Raw genomic sequence first — 20,340 nt, forward strand, 5'->3', positions numbered from 1 at the left:
GGCGAGACAGGCTCTGTGGTCCTCTGATGGCTGTCACTATCTTTAAATTACTGAAGGAAGGTGATCGAGAAAAAAAAATGCCTGACTGCTCTGAACGAACACTCATAGCGCTAAAACTTTAGATCCCTTCATCCCAAACAGAAATGCAACACATATAGGGCATGTTCTTCAGGCTCCGAAAACAAACCAGGCCAAGAAAACCACTCTTGAGACAGCCATACCACCTTTAAAATAGTTTAGGCCACTTTTATATTTTTGAAAGACAGCAGTCATTCATTTCGTTGCTGCTATTTTATCAGCTCCCTGTGGCGATTATAGCCTGCTACTGGAAGGGCTACAAATGGGGCAAAGTAATGTGCTTTTAGGAGATAAGATTTGGCTAGAAGAAAAAAAATCCAGCTCACCTTTTTCTTTTTCCATATTAAAAGTAATTATTTATTACCACCCAGGAATGCCAAAAGATCATCCCGCACATTCCTTAATCTGGCCTTCCCTAACTGCAAAGGCCTAAAATACAAACTAATGCACGCGTCAAACTTTACCTACTTGAGCACACAATTATGGAACGCATTGCCGCACAAATTAAAAATGATTTACGAATTAACAGACTTCCGCAAACTACTAAAGACCCATCTGTTTAACAAGGCATACCACAAAGATCAACCAATGTGAACATTCACAATTCCCCCATACATATTCAGAACTGTCTTACAATATCTGCTTGTTGTACTACTATTATGTTTCTTCATTATCATGTTGCCCAAGACCCTTCTGTAACACTAAATGTCTTACAATATCTGCTTGTTATTCTACTATTATGTCTCATCATTATCATCCTGCCCAAGATCATCTGTAACACTAAATGTCTATCTTCTAATATATTTCCATTATTCACGATTTATTGTAAGCCACATTGAGCCTGCAAAGAGATGGGAAAATGTGGGATACAAATGCAATAAATAAATAAATAAATAAAATAATGTATGCAGCACTGTGTAAGAAAATTCAAATACCTATGTATGTAGGAGTGACTCAAGGATCGGTACTGGGGCCAATTTTGTTCAATGTATTTGTGAGCGACATTGCCGAAGGGTTGAAAATTCAGGTTTGCCTGTTTGCAGATGAGTGGACACCGGAGGGAGTGGAAAACATGAAAAAGGATATGCAAAAGGATTTATTGGGTTCCTGCCATTGCAGACTGCTACAACTAGCTGCGAATTGGAAGGCAGAATAACTGCTTGCCAGTATTTTTTTTTAGCTGTGCTCCTCTGTCTGGCAACTTGTAACCCAAGATGGTGCTGATCCACTCAGAGGAATCGGAGGGCGACTGCAGTTATTTTTGTGGCAATCGACGTTGAGAAGGCATTTAATCGCATGCATTGGCCCTTTATTTTTGCAGGTTTGAGGAAGCTCAGGGTGAGTGAAGGTTTCTGCATGTGGCTGAATGCCTTATATACTAATTCTAAGGCTTGTATTAAAATAAATGGGAGATATACATCCAGCTTTAATTTGGGGAGAGGAACTTGGCAGGGTTGTCCCCTCCCCCCTTTATTATTCACCTTAACTATGGAATCATTTGCACAATGCATAAGGATGACTCTGATATCAAATGAGTCCCTATAGGCCCCAATATTCACAAAATCTCATTATTTGTGGATGACGCGATACTTTTGCAACCTCGTCTATCCGAGCCACTCCTTTTACAAAAAATGAAGGCCTATGTGATGGTATCAAGATTTAAGGCAAATACAGATGAGATCGAGGTTCTTAACATTTCCCTGGGCCCCACTGAATTAGAGCAAACTAAGGCTAATTTTCCCTTTAAATGGATCTCCAGTCATCTTAAGTACCTGGGGGAAAGGGGAAGAGAAAAGGAACTTGATCGCCTTTCTGTGGTTTTTGCAACTACATTCAAAGCTGTTTACAGGTACTTATTTGTACCTGGGGAAAGAAGAGTGTTAAGTGACTTGCCTGGAGTCACAAGGAGCTGCAGTGGGAATCTAACCCAGTTCCCCAGGATCAAAGGCCATGCACTAATCACTAGGCTACTCCTCCACTCTAAGGTAACACAGAAACTGGACAATTTACTTCAGGTTAATTATACCCCATTATTGAGACAAATTCAAGCTGACCTCAGGAAATGGAATAGAAGGTACCTACTCACGGCTGGGAAGAATTTCTATACTGAAGATGAATACTCCCCAGACTCCTATATTTGTTTCAGGTCTTAACCATTCTTATCCCCTTCAAGATAATACAATATTGGCAGAAATTACTCTCTCAATCTATTTGGTGGGGTTGGAGACCTCAAATCTCTCAGATTGTGTTACTGCCACATAAGGAACTAGGGGGGGATGAGGGGTACTATCTTCCTGCACAGATTTGTCACATGTGGGATTGAAAGGGTGGAAATACATCAAAGCCCTATTTGAGCAGTCCTGCTTGGGTTCCAAACCACTCTCAGGAATACCCTGGGGGTCTTGAGCCCCTTCATGGATTACTGATCCACCCAACCCTATTGTCAGATATATCATGCAAACTTGGGGATTAATAATCTGTACTATGATTGGTTAAAAGTTAGAAGTCTTGGCTTACACCACTGGCTTTTCTACTGGGTTGGGGGGGGGGGGGGATATACTTCACTATGAAATGGCTTTGGCTCTATGGACAGCTAAAAGGTTGGTATGCCCCATGCAACTGTTTTCCAATTGTTATTTGAAATCTTTTGAGTCACTATTAGGCCTGCATTTAGATTTTAAAAAGTTTAATTGCGTGATTAAAGTCGGGCCATAGCCAGCTAGTCACATATAAAGGGACATTTGATTCAGTTTTTGGACATTATTATTCAATATATTGATCGTTATAAAATAATTGGATAATATGGATTTAAGAGGCTTCAGTTTCTGGACAAATTGGTCAACAGAACTGTCACTTTTACTGACCAAAAATGGGAGAAGACGGTGCAGAACACCAATTCTTTTTCGACTTCTATGCACATTAATGAAAATGGCCCGAAATTACTGATGCGCTAATATGTCACACCTCTACAGTTGCACCGCAGAGGCTTGAAGCTGGACCCGCTATGCTGAAGACAATGCGGTCTTACAGGAACTTTACTACATATGTGGTGGGATTGCTGGCTTCATCAAAGTATCAAAGTTCTGGAGTTACTTGCAAGGGGAGCTTGACACTATTTGAGGCATGTTGAATTAAGCAGGGAACTATGCCTTTTTAACATATACCCTCTGTGGCTGGACAGGCAAGTGGAATGTATGAAGTTCGCTTTGGGATAAGTCCTGTAACCCACTCTCAGCTAGGAGATGACACCAAAGGTTAAAATTTGTTATTGTAATGGAATAATTGACAGCTCAGAACCAAACTGACAACTGGGCCCTTCGAGGGCATTACTACAAAAGTATTTGGACGCCTCATGACTGTGCATTGTGGGAAAGGGGGAGGGGCAGCGTTATTGTTATTGTAAAAAATTTGGTATTCATGTTGGTTACATGGCATTGTGTAACCTGTCTGGCTTATTCAATAAAAATTAAGGGGTTCTACTAAGGCGCATGCCTCGGGCGGTAATTCTAATTTTGACACACGTCCAAAATGCACAGCAGAAAAAGCGAATGCTACATACCTGTAGAAGGTATTCTCCGAGGACAGCAGGCTGATTGTTCTCACTGATGGGTGACGTCCACGGCACCCCCTCCAATTGGAATCTTCACTAGCAAAGACGTTTGCTAGCCCTCGCGCACCGCGCATGCGCGACCGTCTTCCCGCCCGAACCGGCTCGTGTTCATTAGTCCCGTATGTAGCAAGACAAAGATAAGGGAAGACAACTCCAAAGGGGAGGCGGGCGGGTTCGTGAGAACAATCAGCCTGCTGTCCTCGGAGAATACCTTCTACAGGTATGTAGCATTCGCTTTCTCCGAGGACAAGCAGGCTGCTTGTTCTCACTGATGGGGTATCCCTAGCCCCCAGGCTCACTCAAAACAACAAACATGGTCAATTGGGCCTCGCAACGGCGAGGACATAACTGAGACTGACCCAACAACTTATCCAACTAACTGAGAGTGTAGCCTGGAACAGAATAAAAAATGGGCCACGGGGGGGGGAGTTGGATTCTAAACCCCGAACAGATTCTGAAGCACCGACTGCCCGAACCGACTGTCGCGTCGGGTATCCTGTTGCAGGCAGTAATGAGATGTGAATGTGTGGACAGATGACCACGTCGCAGCCTTGCAGATCTCTTCAATAGTGGCTGACTTCAAGTGGGCCACTGACGCTGCCATGGCTCTAACACTGTGAGCCGTGACATGACCCTCAAGAGCCAGCCCAGCCTGGGCGTAAGTGAACGAAATACAGTCTGCTAGCCAATTTGATAAGGTGCGTTTCCCCACAGCCACTCCCCTCCTGTTGGGATCAAAAGAAACAAACATTTGGGCGGACTGTCTGTTGGGCTGTGTCCGCTCCAGATAGAAGGCCAATGCTCTTTTGCAGTCCAATGTGTGCAGCTGACGTTCAGCAGGGCAGGAATGCGGACGGGGAAAGAATGTTGGCAAGACAATTGACTGGTTCAGATGGAACTCCGACACCACCTTCGGCAAGAACTTAGGGTGAGTGCGGAGGACTACTCTATTATGATGAAATTTGGTGTAAGGAGCATGGGCTACCAGGGCCTGAAGCTCACTGACTACGAGCTGAAGTTACTGCCACCAAGAAAATGACCTTCCAGGTCAAGTACTTCAGATGACAGGAGTACAGTGGCTCAAAAGGAGGTTTCATCAGCTGGGTGAGAACGACATTGAGATCCCATGACACTGTAGGAGGTCTGATGGGGGGCTTTGACAAAAGCAAACCACTCATAAAGCGAACAACTAAAGGCTGTCCCGAGATCGGCTTACCTTCCACACGGTAATGGTATGCACTGATTGCGCTAAGGTGAACCCTTACAGAGTTGGTCTTGAGACCAGACTCAGACAAGTGCAGAAGGTAGTCAAGCAGGGTCTGTGTAGGACAAGAGCGAGGATCTAAGGCCTTGCTTTCACACCAGACGGCAAACCTCCTCCATAAAAAGAAGTAACTCCTCTTAGTGGAATCTTTCCTGGAAGCAAGCAAGACACGGGAGACACCCTCCGACAGACCCAAAGAGGCAAAGTCTACGCTCTCAACATCCAGGCCGTGAGAGCCAGAGACTGGAGTTGGGATGCAGAAGCGCCCCTTCGTTCTGGGTGATGAGGGTCGGAAAACACTCCAATCTCCACGGTTCTTCGGAGGACAACTCCAGAAGAAGAGGGAATCAGATCTGACGCGGCCAAAAAGGAGCAATCAGAATCATGGTGCCTCGGTCTTGCTTGAGTTTCAACAAAGTCTTCCCCACCAGAGGTATGGGAGGATAAGCATACAGCAGGCCTTACCCCCAATCCAGGAGGAAGGCATCCGATGCCAGTCGGCCATGGGCCTGAAGTCTGGAACAGAACTGAGGGACCTTGTGGTTGGCTCGAGATGTGAAGAGATCTACCAAGGGGGTGCCCCACACTTGTGGAAGATCCGGCGCACTACTCTGGAGTTGAGCGACCACTCGTGAGGTTGCATAATCCTGCTCAACCTGTCGGCCAGACTGTTGTTTACGCCTGCCAGATATGTGGCTTGGAGAAACATTACATGGCAACCTGGTTGTCTGTCTGAATCTGGATAATTTGGTGGGACAGCCGATCTCTGAAAGCCTTCAGAGCGTTCCAGACCGCTCGTAACTCCAGGAGATTGATCTGTAGACCTTGTTCCTGGAGGGACCAGCTTCCCTGGGTGTGAAGCCCATCGACATGAGCTCCCCACCCCAGGAGAGACGCATCCGTAGTCAGCACTTTTTGCAGCTGAGGAATTTGAAAAGGGCGTCCCAGAGTCAAATTGGACCAAATCGTCCACCAGTGCAGGGATTCGAGAAAACTCGTGGACAGGTGCATCACGTCCTCTAGATCCCCAGCAGCCTGAAACCACTGGGAAGCTAGGGTCCATTGAGCAGATCCCATGTGAAGACGAGCCATGGGAGTTACATGAACTGTGGAGGCCATGTGGCCAAGCAATCTCAACATCTGCCGAGCTGTGATCTGCTGGGACGCTCGCACCCGGGAGACGAGGGACAACAGATCGTTGGCCCTTGTCTCCGGAAGATAGGCACGAGCCATCCGAGAATCCAGCAGAGCTCCTATGAATTCGAGTCTCTGTACTGGGAGAAGATGGGACTTTGGATAATTTATCACAAACCCCAGTAGCTCCAGGAGTCGAATAGTCATCTGCATGGACTGAAGAGCTCCTGCCTTGGATGTGTTCTTCACCAGCCAATCGTCGAGATAAGAGAACACGTGCACTCCAAGCCTGCGGAGCGCTGCTGCTACCACAGCCAGGCACTTTGTGAACACCCTGGGCAAGGAGGCGAGCCCAAAGGGTAGCACACAGTACTGGAAGGGACGTGTTCCCAGACGGAATTGGAGATACTGTCTGTGAGCTGGCAGTATCGGAATATGCGTGTAAGCATCCTTTAAGTCCAGAGAGCATAGCCAATCTTTTTCCTGAATCATGGGAAGAAGGGTGCCTAGGGAAAGCATCCTGAACTTTTCCTTGACCAGATATATGTTCAGGGCCCTTAGGTCTAAGATGGGATGCATCCCCCCTGTTTTCTTTTCCACAAGGAAGTACCTGGAATAGAATCCCAGCACCTCTTGCCCCGGTGGCACGGGCTCGACCGCATTGGCGCTGAGAAGGGCGGAGAGTTCCTCTGCAAGTACCTGCTTGTGCTGGAAGCTGAAAGACTGAGCTCCCGGTGGGCAATTTGGAGGCAAGGAGGCCAAATTGAGGGCGTATCCTTGCCGGACTATTTGAAGAACCCAACAGTCGGAGGTTATAAGAGGCCACCTTTGGTGAAAAACTTTCAACCTCCCCCCGACCGGCAGATCGTCCGGCACGGACACTTTGATATCGGCTGTGCTCTGCTGGAGCCAGTCAAAAGCTCGCCCCCCTGCTTTTGCTGGGGAGCTGTGGGGCCTTGCTGAGGCCCACGCTGCTGACGAGAGCGAGCGCGCTGGGGCTTAGCCTGGACCGCAGGCTGTCGAGAGGGAGGATTGTACCTACGCTTACCAGAAGAGTAGGGAACAGCCCTCCTTCCCCCATAAAAACGTCTACCTGAAGAGGTAGATGCTGAAGGCTGCCGGCGGGAGAATTTGTCGAAAGCGTTATCCCGCTGGTGGAGCTGTTCTACCACCTGTTCAACCTTTTCCCCAAAAATGTTATCTGCTCGGCAAGGGGAGTCCGCAATCCGCTGCTATTCTCCAGGTCGGAGGCACGCAGCCATGACAGTCTGCACATCACCACACCTTGAGCAGCGGCCCTGGACGCAACATCGAAGGTATGATATACCCCTCTGGCCAGAAATTTCCTACATGCCTTCAGCTGCCTGACCACCTTCTGAAACGGCTTGGCTTGCTCAGAAGGGAGCTTGTCCACCAAGCCCGCCAGCTGCCGCACATTGTTCCGCATATGGATGCTCGTGTAGAGCTGGTATGATTGAATCTTGGCCACGAGCATGGAAGAATGATAGGCCTTCCTCCCAAAGGAGTCTAAGGTTCTGGGGTCTTTGCCCGGGGGCGCCGAAGCATGCTCCCTAGAACTCTTAGCCTTCTTCAGGGCCAGATCCACCACACCAGAGTCGTGAGGCAACTGAGTGCGCATCAGCTCTGGGTCCCCATGGATCCGATACTGGGATTCTATCTTCTTGGGAATGTGGGGATTAGTTAGTGGCTTGGTCCAGTTCGCCAGCAATGTCTTTTTTAGGACATGATGCATGGGTACTGTGGACGCTTCCTTAGGTGGAGAAGGACAGTCCAAGAGCTCAAACATCTCAGCCCTTGGCTCATCCTCCGCGACCACCGGGAAGGGGATGGCCGTAGACATCTCCCGGACAAAGGCCGAGAAAGACAGACTCTCGGGAGGAGAAAGCTGCCTTTCAGGGGAGGGAGTGGGATCAGAAGGAAGACCATCAGACTCCTCGTCAGAGAAATATCTGATGTCCTCCTCCGCCTCCCACGAGGCCTCACCATCATTCACGAACCTGTGTCTGAAGCCGCGCCCGTTCCGATTCCGTGGAAGCACGGCCACGGTGGGAGCGTCGAGAGGTGGACTCCCTGGCCGGGATCGGCGAAGCTCTCTCCCCCGACGTCGTCGGGGAGTCCACCTGGGAGGCAGCCGAAGCGGACCTTACCCCGGGCAAAGGGCCAGCCGTCGCCTCACTCGACGGCACCGGTGGCGCAGGCACCCCCGGTACCGGAGGGGAAGGGCGTAACAGCTCTTCCAGGATGCCTGGAAGAACGGCCCGGAGACTCTCGTGCAGAGCGGCTGTGGAGAAAGACTGAGAAGCCGGTGAAGGCGTCGAGGTCAGAATCTGTTCCGGGTACGGAGGCGGTACCTGGCTGTCCGGGGTAGAGCGCACCGACACCTCCTGGATGGAGGGTGAGCGGTCCTCCCGGTGCCGATGCCTGCTGGGTGCCGACTGCCTCGGCGACCCAGAGCTCCCGGTACCAAGTCGGGAAGGTGACCGGCGACGATGCTTCTTCGACTTCTTCGAGCGAAGCATTTCACCGGAGCTCCCCGGTACTGATGAGGAGGATGTTGAATCCAGACGTCGCTTCCTCGGGGCCGGGTCCGAAGATGGTCGATCCCGGGGGGGCTGTACCGCAGGAGCCCTCAGGGCAGGAGGAGACCTACCCGAAGGCTCACCGCCACCAGCAGGGGAATGGACAGCCCTCACCTGCACTCCAGACGAAGCACCACCGTCCGACGACATCAGCACCAGCGGGGGTCCCGGTACCACCGACACCGACGCACTCTTCCGAAGTCTCGGTACCGTCGATGCAGGAGGAATACGCCTCGATGCCGTCGACGCCGATGCACTCCCCGAAGACTTCGGTGCTGCCGAAGCCGATGCACTCGACAAATCCCGAGATGCTGTTGCCGTCGAAGCGCCGGAGAACAGAACGTTCCACTGGGCTAATCTCGCTACCCGAGTCCTCTTCTGCAAAACAGCACAAAGACTACAGGCCTGCGGGCGGTGCCCAGCCCCCAGACTCTGAAGACACAAAGCGTGCCTATCAGTGAGTGAGATTATCAGGGCGCACTGGGTGCACTTCTTGAAGCCGCTGGAAGGCTTCGATGACATGGGCGGAAAAATTGCGCCGGCGAAATCAAAATTCGCGATGACAATAGGCACCGAAAAAAAGGGAGAAAAACCCGTACGAGCGGCCAACAAGGCCGCTCCCAAAAGCGAAAGGACACTTACGCAGGAAAAAGCTAGAAATACGGAAAAAGGTGAAATTAGGCCTTACCTGCTCATTTTCTTTCCTCTAGACCCTCCAGACCGGTCAAGACGCTTGGGTTATGCTCGCCTACCAGCAGAGGGAGACTGAGAACACTAACTTCAAACTATGTACATATAACCTGTGCCTAGCCACCTGTCGTCAGTATCCGCTTAGCAAAGCAGAAAACCAAAAAACCTGAAAACAAGAAACAAAACTCCTGTACCTGGAAAACCAATAGTCAAACACCAACAGTGTGCCTCCACAGACGGAACGTCCAAACGTCCCGCTCTGTACTGTTTTAGAGTCAAAGAAATTCTCTCCGACCACACTAAACTTGAAAGAATAGTCATAGCAGAACACGGCTCAAAATCACTTCTGATAATACACAGGGCGGGCTCTTGACCGGTCTGGAGGGTCTAGAGGAAAGAAAATTAGCAGGTAAGGCCTAATTTCACCTTCCTCCTCAACCCTCCAGACCGGTCAAGACGCTTGGGAAGTACCAAAGCAGTAGAAACTTAAGGGTGGGACCCTCGAAAAGCAGAAGACAACACAGCCGCTCCAAACCGAGCATCCTCTTTTGCCTGAACATCAAGTCTGTAATGCTTCACAAAGGAATGGATGGAAGACCACGCCGCTGCCTTACAAATATCCTGCGGAGGAATAAAACTACTTTCCGCCCAAGAAGCAGCTACCCCCCGAGTAGAATGAGCCTTAAGCACCGAGGGCACGGCACGGCGTTTCAACAAGTACGCCGACGCAATGGTCTCCTTCAACCACCTAGCCAGAGTAGCCTTGGAAGCTGCTGCCCCTTTTTTGGGACCTCCAAACAACACAAACAACCTATCCGATGCTCGAAAATCCTGCGTTCTGCGCAAATAAGACCGTAAAACGCGCCGTACATCCAACTTAGCCAGCCGACGTTGCGTAAGATCCCCAGCGCAATCCCCCAACACAGGCAAGGAAATCATCTGGTTGACATGAAAAGCCGACACCACCTTAGGCACAAAGGAAGGAACCGTCCGTAAAGTCACTTTCTCCTTAGCAAATGACAGAAAAGACTTCCTGCAAGACAGAGCCTGAAGCTCTGAAATCCTACGCGCCGAAGAAATGGCCACCAGAAAAACCGCCTTCAAAGTAAGATCCTTACATGTAATGGATGCCACGGGTTCAAACGGAGGTGCCACCAACGCCTCCAGAACCAAATTTAAATCCCAAGGCGGAACCAACGGACGACGAGACAGCCGAATCAACTTCACTGCCTTCAGGAACCGCCCCACATCAGGAGAAGCCGCCAAGGAAACTCCCCGAATCTTACCTCTAAAACAAGACAAGGCAGAAACCTGCACTTTCAGGGAAGAGAGCGACAGCCCCCTCTCCAAGCCATCCTGCAGAAAATCCAAAACTTCCACCACCGAAGCACGCAAAGGGACATAAGCCCACTCTTGACACCAATTCTCGAAGGTGCGCCACACTCGCACATACGCCAAAGAAGTAGACCTCTTGCGAGACTGCAACATCGTATCAACCACTCTGGGCGAAAACCCTTTCTTTCTCAACCGGTGCCTCTCAAGAGCCAAGCCGTAAGCAAGAACGGAGAGGGATCTGCCATCTCTATCGGCCCCTGAACCAGTCGCACCCGAGGCCCCAAGGGAATCGGATCCTGCACCAGCAACCGCATCAGATCTCCGTACCACGGACGCCGGGGCCAATTGGGCGCTATCAGAACCACTAACCCCGAGTGACGACCGATCCGCTGTACCACGCGGCCCACCAGCGGCCACGGCGGGAACACATAGAGCAGCTGCTGAGTTGGCCACGGAAGCACCAACGCGTCGATGCCCTCGGCTCGAGCATCCCTTCGACGACTGAAGAACCGAGAGACCTGCGCATTGCCGGCCGACGCCATAAGATCCAACACTGGCCGACCCCACTGCAACACTATCTGCTCGAACACGGAGGGATGGAGAGCCCACTCTCCGGGATCCAACGTATGCCTGCTCAGATAATCTGCACTCACGTTGTCCACCCCTGCCACGTGTCCCGCTGACAGACTCTGCAGATGAACTTCTGCCCATGACAGCAACTCCGTCGCCTCTACCGCTAACCCGGGACTCTTCGTTCCCCCCTGTCGATTTACATAAGCGACGGCCGTGGCATTGTCTGAAAGAACCCTGACTGCCTTGCCGTCCAGAAGACTCTGAAAGGCCCGAAGAGCCAACCGAATAGCACGCATCTCCAGGCGATTGATGGACCAACTCGCCTCCTCCAACGTCCAACGCCCTTGGGCCACCTGACCCAGACAATGCGCCCCCCATCCTGACAGACTCGCATCTGTGGTCAGCACCACCCAATCTGGAGTGTCCAACGGCATGCCCTTCGCTAGATTCGGAGAGTGGAGCCACCAGCGAAGACTGCACCGAGCCACCTCCGGCAGTGAGAGCCTCTCCTCCAAACTCTGAAACTGAGGAGACCAGCGAGACAACAACGCTACCTGTAACGGTCTCATGTGGGCCCTGGCCCAGGGCACCACCTCTATTGATGCCGCCATCAGACCCAGCACCTGAAGATACTCCCGCGCCGACAGCGCCCTCTGAGCTCGGAGCTGCCGGATCTGAGACTGTAGCTTGGAGATGCGAGGCGCTGTCAAAAACACATGGCCTCTCTTCGTGTCGAAACGGACTCCCAAGTACTCTAGGGACTGCGACGGAACGAGGTGACTCTTGGCCAGATTGACAACCCAACCGAGAGACTGCAGAAAGGACACCACCCGACTGGTGACCTCCTCGCTCTCTGATTTTGATTTGGCTCGAATCAACCAGTCGTCTAGGTACGGATGGACCAAAATGCCCTGCAAACGCAGCGCAGCCGCCACCACTACCATGACCTTGGAAAAGGTGCGAGGCGCTGTCGCCAGGCCGAACGGAAGAGCACAAAATTGAAAATGTCTCCCTAACACCACAAAGCGAAGAAAACGCTGGTGTGCCTCTAGGATGGGGATGTGCAAGTAAGCCTCCGTCAGATCTAAAGACGTCAGAAACTCTCCTTCCTGAACCGCTACAATGACCGAGCGCAGCGTCTCCATTCGAAAGGAAGGAACCTTCAGAGCCGCATTGACCTTCTTGAGGTCCAAAATGGGCCGAAAAGCATCCTCCTTTTTGGGAACTACGAAGTAGATGGAATAACAACCCGTACCTCGCTCTCCTGGAGGAACCGGAACTACTGCTCCTAACTCGACCAGACGCACCAAGGTCTCTCGGACTGCTCTCGCCTTGCGCCTGGAATGACAAGGAGACACGAGAAAGAAATCGGGCAGAGGACCGTCGAACTCTAACGCGTAGCCGTCTCGCACAATCTGCAGCACCCACTGATCTGAGGTGATCTGGACCCACCTCTGGTAAAACAAGCGCAAACGAGCCCCCACGCGAACCAGAGGTTGGGTCCCCAAACCATCATTGCGAAGGACGGGACGCTCCGGGCGTTCCCGATGAGGAACCTCGCCCTCCATGGCGACCACCTCGAAAGGACTGAGTTCTTTGGAAAAAACGACCCCTAGTCCCCCCGGAGGACCTGCCAGGCCGATATCGTCGAGCTTCCTGAAACCGTCCGCGCACCGCGGACCCCCTAGCAGCCTTAGGACGAAGCTCCGGAAGACGAGGAACCTTAGTATCACCAAGACCCCTCACCAACTTATCCAACTCTTCCCCAAAAAGCAAAGAACCTTTAAACGGCAGCGAACACAGCTTTGCCTTAGAAGCAGCATCAGCCATCCAGCCCTGCAACCACAGGGCCCGACGAGCAGCCACCGCCAGGGTCATGTTCTTAGCCGAAGCCCGTAACAAATCATACAGTGCATCAACCATGAAGGACGACCCCATCTCCAACCTTGCCAAATCTTGAACTAAGGAGGCCCTATCAGCCGGTGGGCTATCCAGCAGCCGCTCCGCCCAGCGGAAACACGCCCGGGCCACCAGGCCTCCACAAACCGACGCCTGCAGCGCCAAAGCAGACAAATCAAAACTCCGCTTGAGAAACGTCTCCAATTTCCTGTCCTGTGGGTCCCGCAACGCGGCCCCCCCATCCACAGGAATAGCCGTAGCCTTAGTCACAGCCGTCACCACGGCATCCACGGTCGGAGGCCGGAGGGAATCTCTATCCTCCTGCGGAAGCGGGTACAACTTAGCCATGGCCCGAGCCACCTTACACTGATCTTCTGGTGAACGCCACTCTTGGGTAATCATTTCCCTCAGATCCGCGTTCATAGGGAAAGTGCGAGATACCTGCCGAATCCCCTTCACCAAAGGATCCTACGACCCGGCTGTCACTGGAGCTGACGCCTCAAACTTGAGAGTCGATGACACCTGCTCAATAAGTTCTGCCAACTCATCGCGGTGAAAAATGCGGACCACCGAAGGGTCCTCCCCAGGCACAGCAAGCTCCTTCTCATCACCAATCAACGGCCCCTCATCCTCCTCCAGAGGACTAAAATCGCCCTCTGACTCCGGAGGGGAAAAACTTTCCAAGTCCTCCGACCACTCCAAACGTGGTCTCTTAACACTGGCACCCCCCGTCCCAAGACTAGGGGGCTCTGCTCGCGTCGGCCCCACCTGCCAGGCCTGGAACAAACTCCAAATAAAATCCGGCGGGAAACCCATCCGACCAGGACCGTCCCCCCCAGAAAAACCGGACAACTGACTGCCTAAAGGTCCTCCGACCAACTCCGGGCCTTGCGGTGCCGATTCCAAAATGGCGGCGGTTCCCGCCAAAATCGGGACCGCCGCCACGCTGCCAAACAGACACTGCCGGCTCTGGAGGGCCCGACGTGGGAACCTCCGCCGCTAACACCGGCGGAGCGGAGGAAGAAGACGTCGGTTCACCACAGAAACAGCAGGAACCGCCAACCACTTCAACCCCCCGGCGCGCACAAAATCTGCATCGCAGCGGCTTTCCCGCCATCGTGTCTAAACAAACAGCTGACAGCCCACTCACCAGAAGCCTGCAAAACAGCGCCCCAAAGCAGCTGAACAACTCCGGAACCCCAGATTGCAGCTCACTCAGCTCTCTACACCGCTTGGGCCTTCGATCTTTGAGTTTTTTTTTTTTTTTTTTGTCAAAACTTTATTGCAGCCTGAAATTGAGCCCTGCTGCTGCTAAAACTAAACGGCACTCAAGGCTGCAGCACAGAACTGCAGCCGAGGTACAAAGCTGCCCAAACGGGAGAGCCAGTTAGGGGGAGGGACCCGGCCACCCGGGTGTGACACCCCAAAGGGGACAATGGCAGGCCCCACCGGACCCACCAACCCCCAGCACACTAAAGTCTTCCAGGCACAGGGATAAAACTGAAAAACAGACCAAAAGAAGCTCCTAAATAATCTCTGAATCCTACCAGACCGGACAAGCTGCACAGGTTGCCTGTCTACCCTATGCTGAGACTGAGAAGATACTGACGACAGGTGGCTAGGCACAGGTTGTATGTACATAGTTTGAAGTTAGTGTTCTCAGTCTCCCTCTGCTGGTAGGCGAGCATAACCCAAGCGTCTTGACCGGTCTGGAGGGTTGAGGAGGAAAGGGGAACCTTCCTCTTTTTTTTTTTTTAAACAAACACAGAAAAAGGTAGAAACGCAAAAGACGCGCGAGGTCTTCTGAGGGGTACGAAACGGCAGCAAAACACGACCGTCCCGAGCGCGGACAAAAGAAGACTAACGAACACAAGCCGGTTCGGGCGGGAAGACGGTCGCGCATGCGCGGTGCGCATGGGCGCGCGAGGGCTAGCAAACGTCTTTGCTAGTGAAGATTCCGATTGGAGGGGGTGCCGTGGACGTCACCCATCAGTGAGAACAAGCAGCCTTGCTTGTCCTCGGAGAATAATTTCTATTTTCAACCGCGTGGCACTAACCGGGCAGTAATCGGTAGTGTACGCACACTGACAATTACCACCCAGTTAATGCGTGAGACCTCACCGCTAAGTCAATTGGTGGCGGTAAGGTCTCAGGCCTAAAATGGACGAGCGCTGATTTTTTAATTTTGCCACATGTCCATTATCGGCCAAAAAAAAAAAAAAAAAAAAAAAAGGCCTTTTTTGCAGGTACGTTGAAAAAAATGGTCCCGAGCATCCAATGCACACGCCTACACCAGCGCAGGCTATTTTTCAGCATGCCTTAGTAAAAGGGCCCCTAAACAAATAAAAATAATAATTAAAAAAAAAAAAAAAAAAAGATTATAATGAGTGGTAAAGAGGAGGAACTGATGCTCTATGAGGAGATTATGATGCCTTAGAAGAATCTACTACCAAGTAGCAAGAAAGATCTTCAAAGCCCTGAGGAAGACCTGCAGAACTGGGGTGGCTTTCATAACTCGTTTTATCAATTTAAATGAGAACAATTTTTCAGAATTAAAGAGGTACATAAAAATCAGTTTAATCAAGTCTATTTTCTGAAAGGATTCTGTCTTGCCCCATGCTTTTTTTTTTGATAACCCATGCCTCCAGTAGAATCTCCAACAACCACCAGCTTCAATACACCAAAAATATATCAAATACTTACATTTTACCATGGGGAACTTTGTGCTGCACAAAATGCATTGGCCTACTGTTTCCGCTAATCTGCAACTTCTCTTTGGGAGATTTCAACAGCTTGGAATTGGATGAGGCACTACTACTCCCGCAGGAAGGACGTGTACTGCCACTACCACCTCCTCCACCTTTACTCTTTGAAGACAGGGAAGAAAAGACGGAATATACTGATGGAGGGGTCGGAGGGTGCTTGCTGGAGGAACCGTGTCTTCTTTCTGGAAAAAGGGGGAACAAAAGTCTTTAAGTTTGGTAAATTTATAAACCCAGACAAACTGAGAACATTTCTTAAACGGTATAAAAATGAGAGAAGCGCTTTACCCCACCACTGATCACCGTAGTCATTACAAAGTTAAGATGCTGGCAGTAACTTTCCCTTGAAGAGCCAGTTAAGTTGTAATCAGTACTTTAGCATTATCTAATCTGAAAGCCTTCTTTGTAAATGTACAGTGTATGGTACCAGAAAAACAGACCTAGAATTGGCCCCAAATTTGCAACTACTTTTATTTGAAATCCATTCAGCATATTGAAGTCAAGACACTATTTCACTGGTTACTTTTCTCAGCTGCTTTTCTTGTCATGTCATGGTTTAGGAATAGACTTCAGCTTCATTGTGAAGCATCAATGAACTAATGGCCTTTAAATAGTAAGAGAGGGATTCTTGCCATTACTAAAAAAAAAAAAAAAAAAAAAAAAAAAGATACCTGGCAATAAACCAATTGAGTCATGATAGAATGTATAGTCGGATTAGAATTCCTAAAGCACATATTGAATGTTTCTGATTAAAAAGCAATCATGATAACTAGATTTATATGCCAAAGTGTTTTACACAATCAGGTTCTTAACCTTTTTGGTTCCCACACACCTTTAACTGATCAATGAAACCATTCACCCACTTTCTAAAACCACAATGGTCATTTGTGAATGCTGCCAGCTACATATGTCACTAACATGTTACTAAAATTACAATAGTACACAATTATAGTGCCAATAACTATTCCTAGTGGAATTTTGCGCAACACAGAATTTGTGAAGGATTCTCCCGCCCCACAGAATTTTGGAGCTGCGCGCAGAATTTGGCCAGCTGCTGGGATCAAAAAGCAGCTGGGCTTCCTCACCAGTTTGTTCTTCCGCTTTCCCCAATTTCCTCTCTATACACCATCTTCGTTTTAGTGCACAGAATGGCTCTCGGTTTGAGTCTGCAGTGCTCGTCTCCCTCTGTTCTCGTGAGAATGAAAGGAGAGCTTAACTGGAAAATACAGGCATCGCATGGACGTAACATAGCAAGGCTGTTCGGTGAACTGCAAAGAACACGCTGTGGTGAGGAAAGCTGATGAACTGGTGAAGAGTCCCGAGACTTTTATACTCTGATCCTGGCAGTTGGCTGCTTTAGCTAGGAACTGTCTGCTTCTTTAGGTGGGGGCCTTTGGGCACACTGGCTATCTGCTTGTCAGAAGGTGGGGGAAGGAAGCCAGGCTCACTGACTGCTTGAGTGGGACAGCAGGCAGGCTATTTGAGGAAGGAGAGGAGGTTGAATGACTAGTTTTGGGTCAGCAGATTAGTTTCTGGCTGTATGATTGGTGAGGGGTTGAGGAGAATAAGCTGACTTGTAGGGGTGACTGCCTATCTTGGCAACTCTGCTGCCTAACTGGGGAAAAAATGATGAGGACACAAGTTGAATTTTTATTCATCGATTCATGGAGCCCAAGTGAAGATCTGAGATGCCACCACCCACTAATTTAATGCCACTGTTACTGCAAGAATTAGCAACTCCAAGCTTTCTTCAGGCTCTACAGATCAATAAAGTAGGAGCCCCCAAACCACTTATGACGACATGTGATGGGTATTCTTAGGGGAATTCTGCCCTAAATCTTTAAAACTCTTGCATATTGGCTCAAGGATAGTTATTGTGACAAAAAGAATTGCAGAATTTTTAAATACTGTATGCAGCAGAATTTATTTTTTGCACAGAATTCCACAAGGAGTAAAAAACTATCCTAATAATTGCCCTCACTCTGTCTAGAAAATTTCAATGCCTCAAGATTTCCAGACCCTTCTTTGTATCCAATTTGGACTCTTCCCACCAATTAAGAATCCCTGATATAAGGCAACAAAGTTCTGAACTAAAAACACAACTTCAAAACTATACTTTAGCGAAAGCAGGCAAAATTCCAAAGTCACTGAAGCACAGTTCAGACAAAGGCTAAAAATTCTTTCAGGAAAATAAATTAGAAATGTATTTTGACAATTAGTGGGACCTACAGTACTCCCTTGCCAGGGATCTACCCTTTCTTCTGGAAATTCAAAAGGCAGTGGCGTAGCAAGGAGGGCTGCCACCTGGGGCGGTTCGCCGTTGCACCCCCCCCCCCCCTGGTGCAGCACGATGACACCCCCCCCCCTCAGTGCATCAACACCCCCCCCCCCCCCGACCCAGTGCCTACCCTCCTCAGCTCCCTCCAACCAGCTCGGCACCCTACCTTTAAAGAAATTTCAGAAGCCGTGGAGAAGCAAGGCTGTGAATGCAGGCCTGTAGTGTATTAGTTTCAGATTTACTCCTGCCATTGTTGGTAGTAAGAGGTGTATTGATCACATCTAGGAAGTAGAAAGAGGTGCAGCAAGATGACACCCCCCCCCCCCCCCAACCCAGTGCCTACTCTCCTCAGTTCAACCAGCTGAGCACCCTACCTTTAAAGAAATTTTGGAAGCCGTGGAGGGCCGAGGCACAGCGCCTCACGCCTGCAAGTAAAAGAAGCGAGGATCGTCATCGGGCCTTTCCTCAGGCTGTCTGTCCCGCCCTCCGCTGACGCAACTTCCTATTTCCGCAAGGGCGGGACAGACAGCGTGAGGGAAGGCCCGATGACGATCCTCGCTTCTTTTACTTGCAGGCGTGAGGCGCTGTGCCTCGCCTCTCCACGGGTTGGGGGGGGGGGGGTGTCATCTTGCTGCACCTCTTTCTACTTCCTAGATGTGATCAATACACCTCTTACTACCAACAATGGCAGGAGTAAATCTGAAACTAATACACTACAGGCCTGCACTCACAGCTACTGGGGGGATTTAACCCAACCCAACTCAACCCATTCCACCCCTTCTCACCTATTACAGTGTGAGTCCTCTTGCTAAGTAAATTGCAATCTAGACCCCATAAATGGACTGGTTTTCAGGGTAACCAAGAAGTGTTATTGTTCAACCATTTCTTGTTAATAACTTGAAAAAAAAAAAGTCATTTGGGGGGGAGGGGGAGCCCTTTGAGGGCTGACCCCCAAGTACCACTGCCCTGGCTGTAGTTACCGTTGGAATTTGTTACATCCACAGTCTTATGTCAGTCAGGGTGCATCACTGCTAACGGAGTAACCACCTCTGACATTCCTGTCCCTGGTAGCTCAAGGAGCAGTAACTGGGTTCAAGACCTGACCCTCATAGTGATGCCCCAGGATCCTGTTAGTGGAAAACTTAGCTGCAAAACCATCCTTGCTATGTTGGTGGTTATTATACAGCACTCATGTTAGGGTATGCTACTTCCTACAAGGGTGCTTGAAAACCAAAACAACTGCTATTTGAAATATGAAGCTATGTATTTTAAGTCCTTCCTTAATTATTGATAAGTTGAAACACGTCCTGTGCATTGTCATACTGTATTCTTCAGCAGCAATATTAACCTGATTAAAAGTAGTAGTTCAAATAATAATCCTTATATTAAAAAAAAAAAAAACTTTCTACCTTGGAGGCATTAGAAACCAATTCATACTCTAGTTGGGACAATACCTGGGGCTTCTTTGTGAACTATGTCTCATGAAAGGACCAACCGGTTAGGGGGGGGGGGGGCATGAAGGGAACTGGAGGAACATAACCTAGGACTCACATCAGTTAACAATCTTCCCCCCCCCCCCCCCCCCCCCCCCCACCAAATGTGTGTTGAACTAATTTATTCTTTTGTGTATTTCTCATGAATCCAAATCTGTTCTTGGCAGACAATGTTGCACTGTGATAGTAAACCCTAGTGAGCTTCTGAAATGGCTAATTTTTGAATACTGGGCACATCAATCTAGTCAACTCAAATTCTACTAGAGAGACATATTCACCACCATTTTAGACAGGCTGTAGAAGTTGGAACTGAGACATCCAGATCAGGACGTCTTATGTTTCACTAGTATTTTAGAACAGAATCTGCTGACAGAGACTGCTCTACAGTATGGGAGAAATGGAAATTTATGTGCATGCAAAATAAACAGTTTAGAAAAAACTGAAGTTGCAAACGTTCACAGGTTGAAAACAGACATATACACGTTTCTGTTGTACAATACCAGCATAAACATGTATGTGTCAGCATATACAGGTTTATCTTTGCAATTTTCAAAATATAGTACAGTCAATTATCCAACCTTTGCTAATCTGATCATCCAACATATCCGACAGACCCCCCTCCCC

At 49.7% G+C, this 20,340-nt stretch overlaps 1 protein-coding gene across 1 annotated transcript in view; it reads right to left on the reverse strand.

Annotated features, from left to right (window-relative positions):
* Window positions 1–20,340, reverse strand: part of ATXN7 (ataxin 7) — a 118,314-nt gene that overhangs the window by 32,658 nt on the left and 65,316 nt on the right. The window contains exon 7 of the mRNA XM_030206337.1: window positions 15,887–16,130. Coding sequence (XP_030062197.1) covers window positions 15,887–16,130 — 244 coding nt within the window. The remainder of the gene's footprint in view (window positions 1–15,886; window positions 16,131–20,340) is intronic.

This window comes from Microcaecilia unicolor, chromosome 6 (genome assembly GCF_901765095.1).
Source record: "Microcaecilia unicolor chromosome 6, aMicUni1.1, whole genome shotgun sequence".
NCBI classification, from domain to species: domain Eukaryota; kingdom Metazoa; phylum Chordata; class Amphibia; order Gymnophiona; family Siphonopidae; genus Microcaecilia; species Microcaecilia unicolor.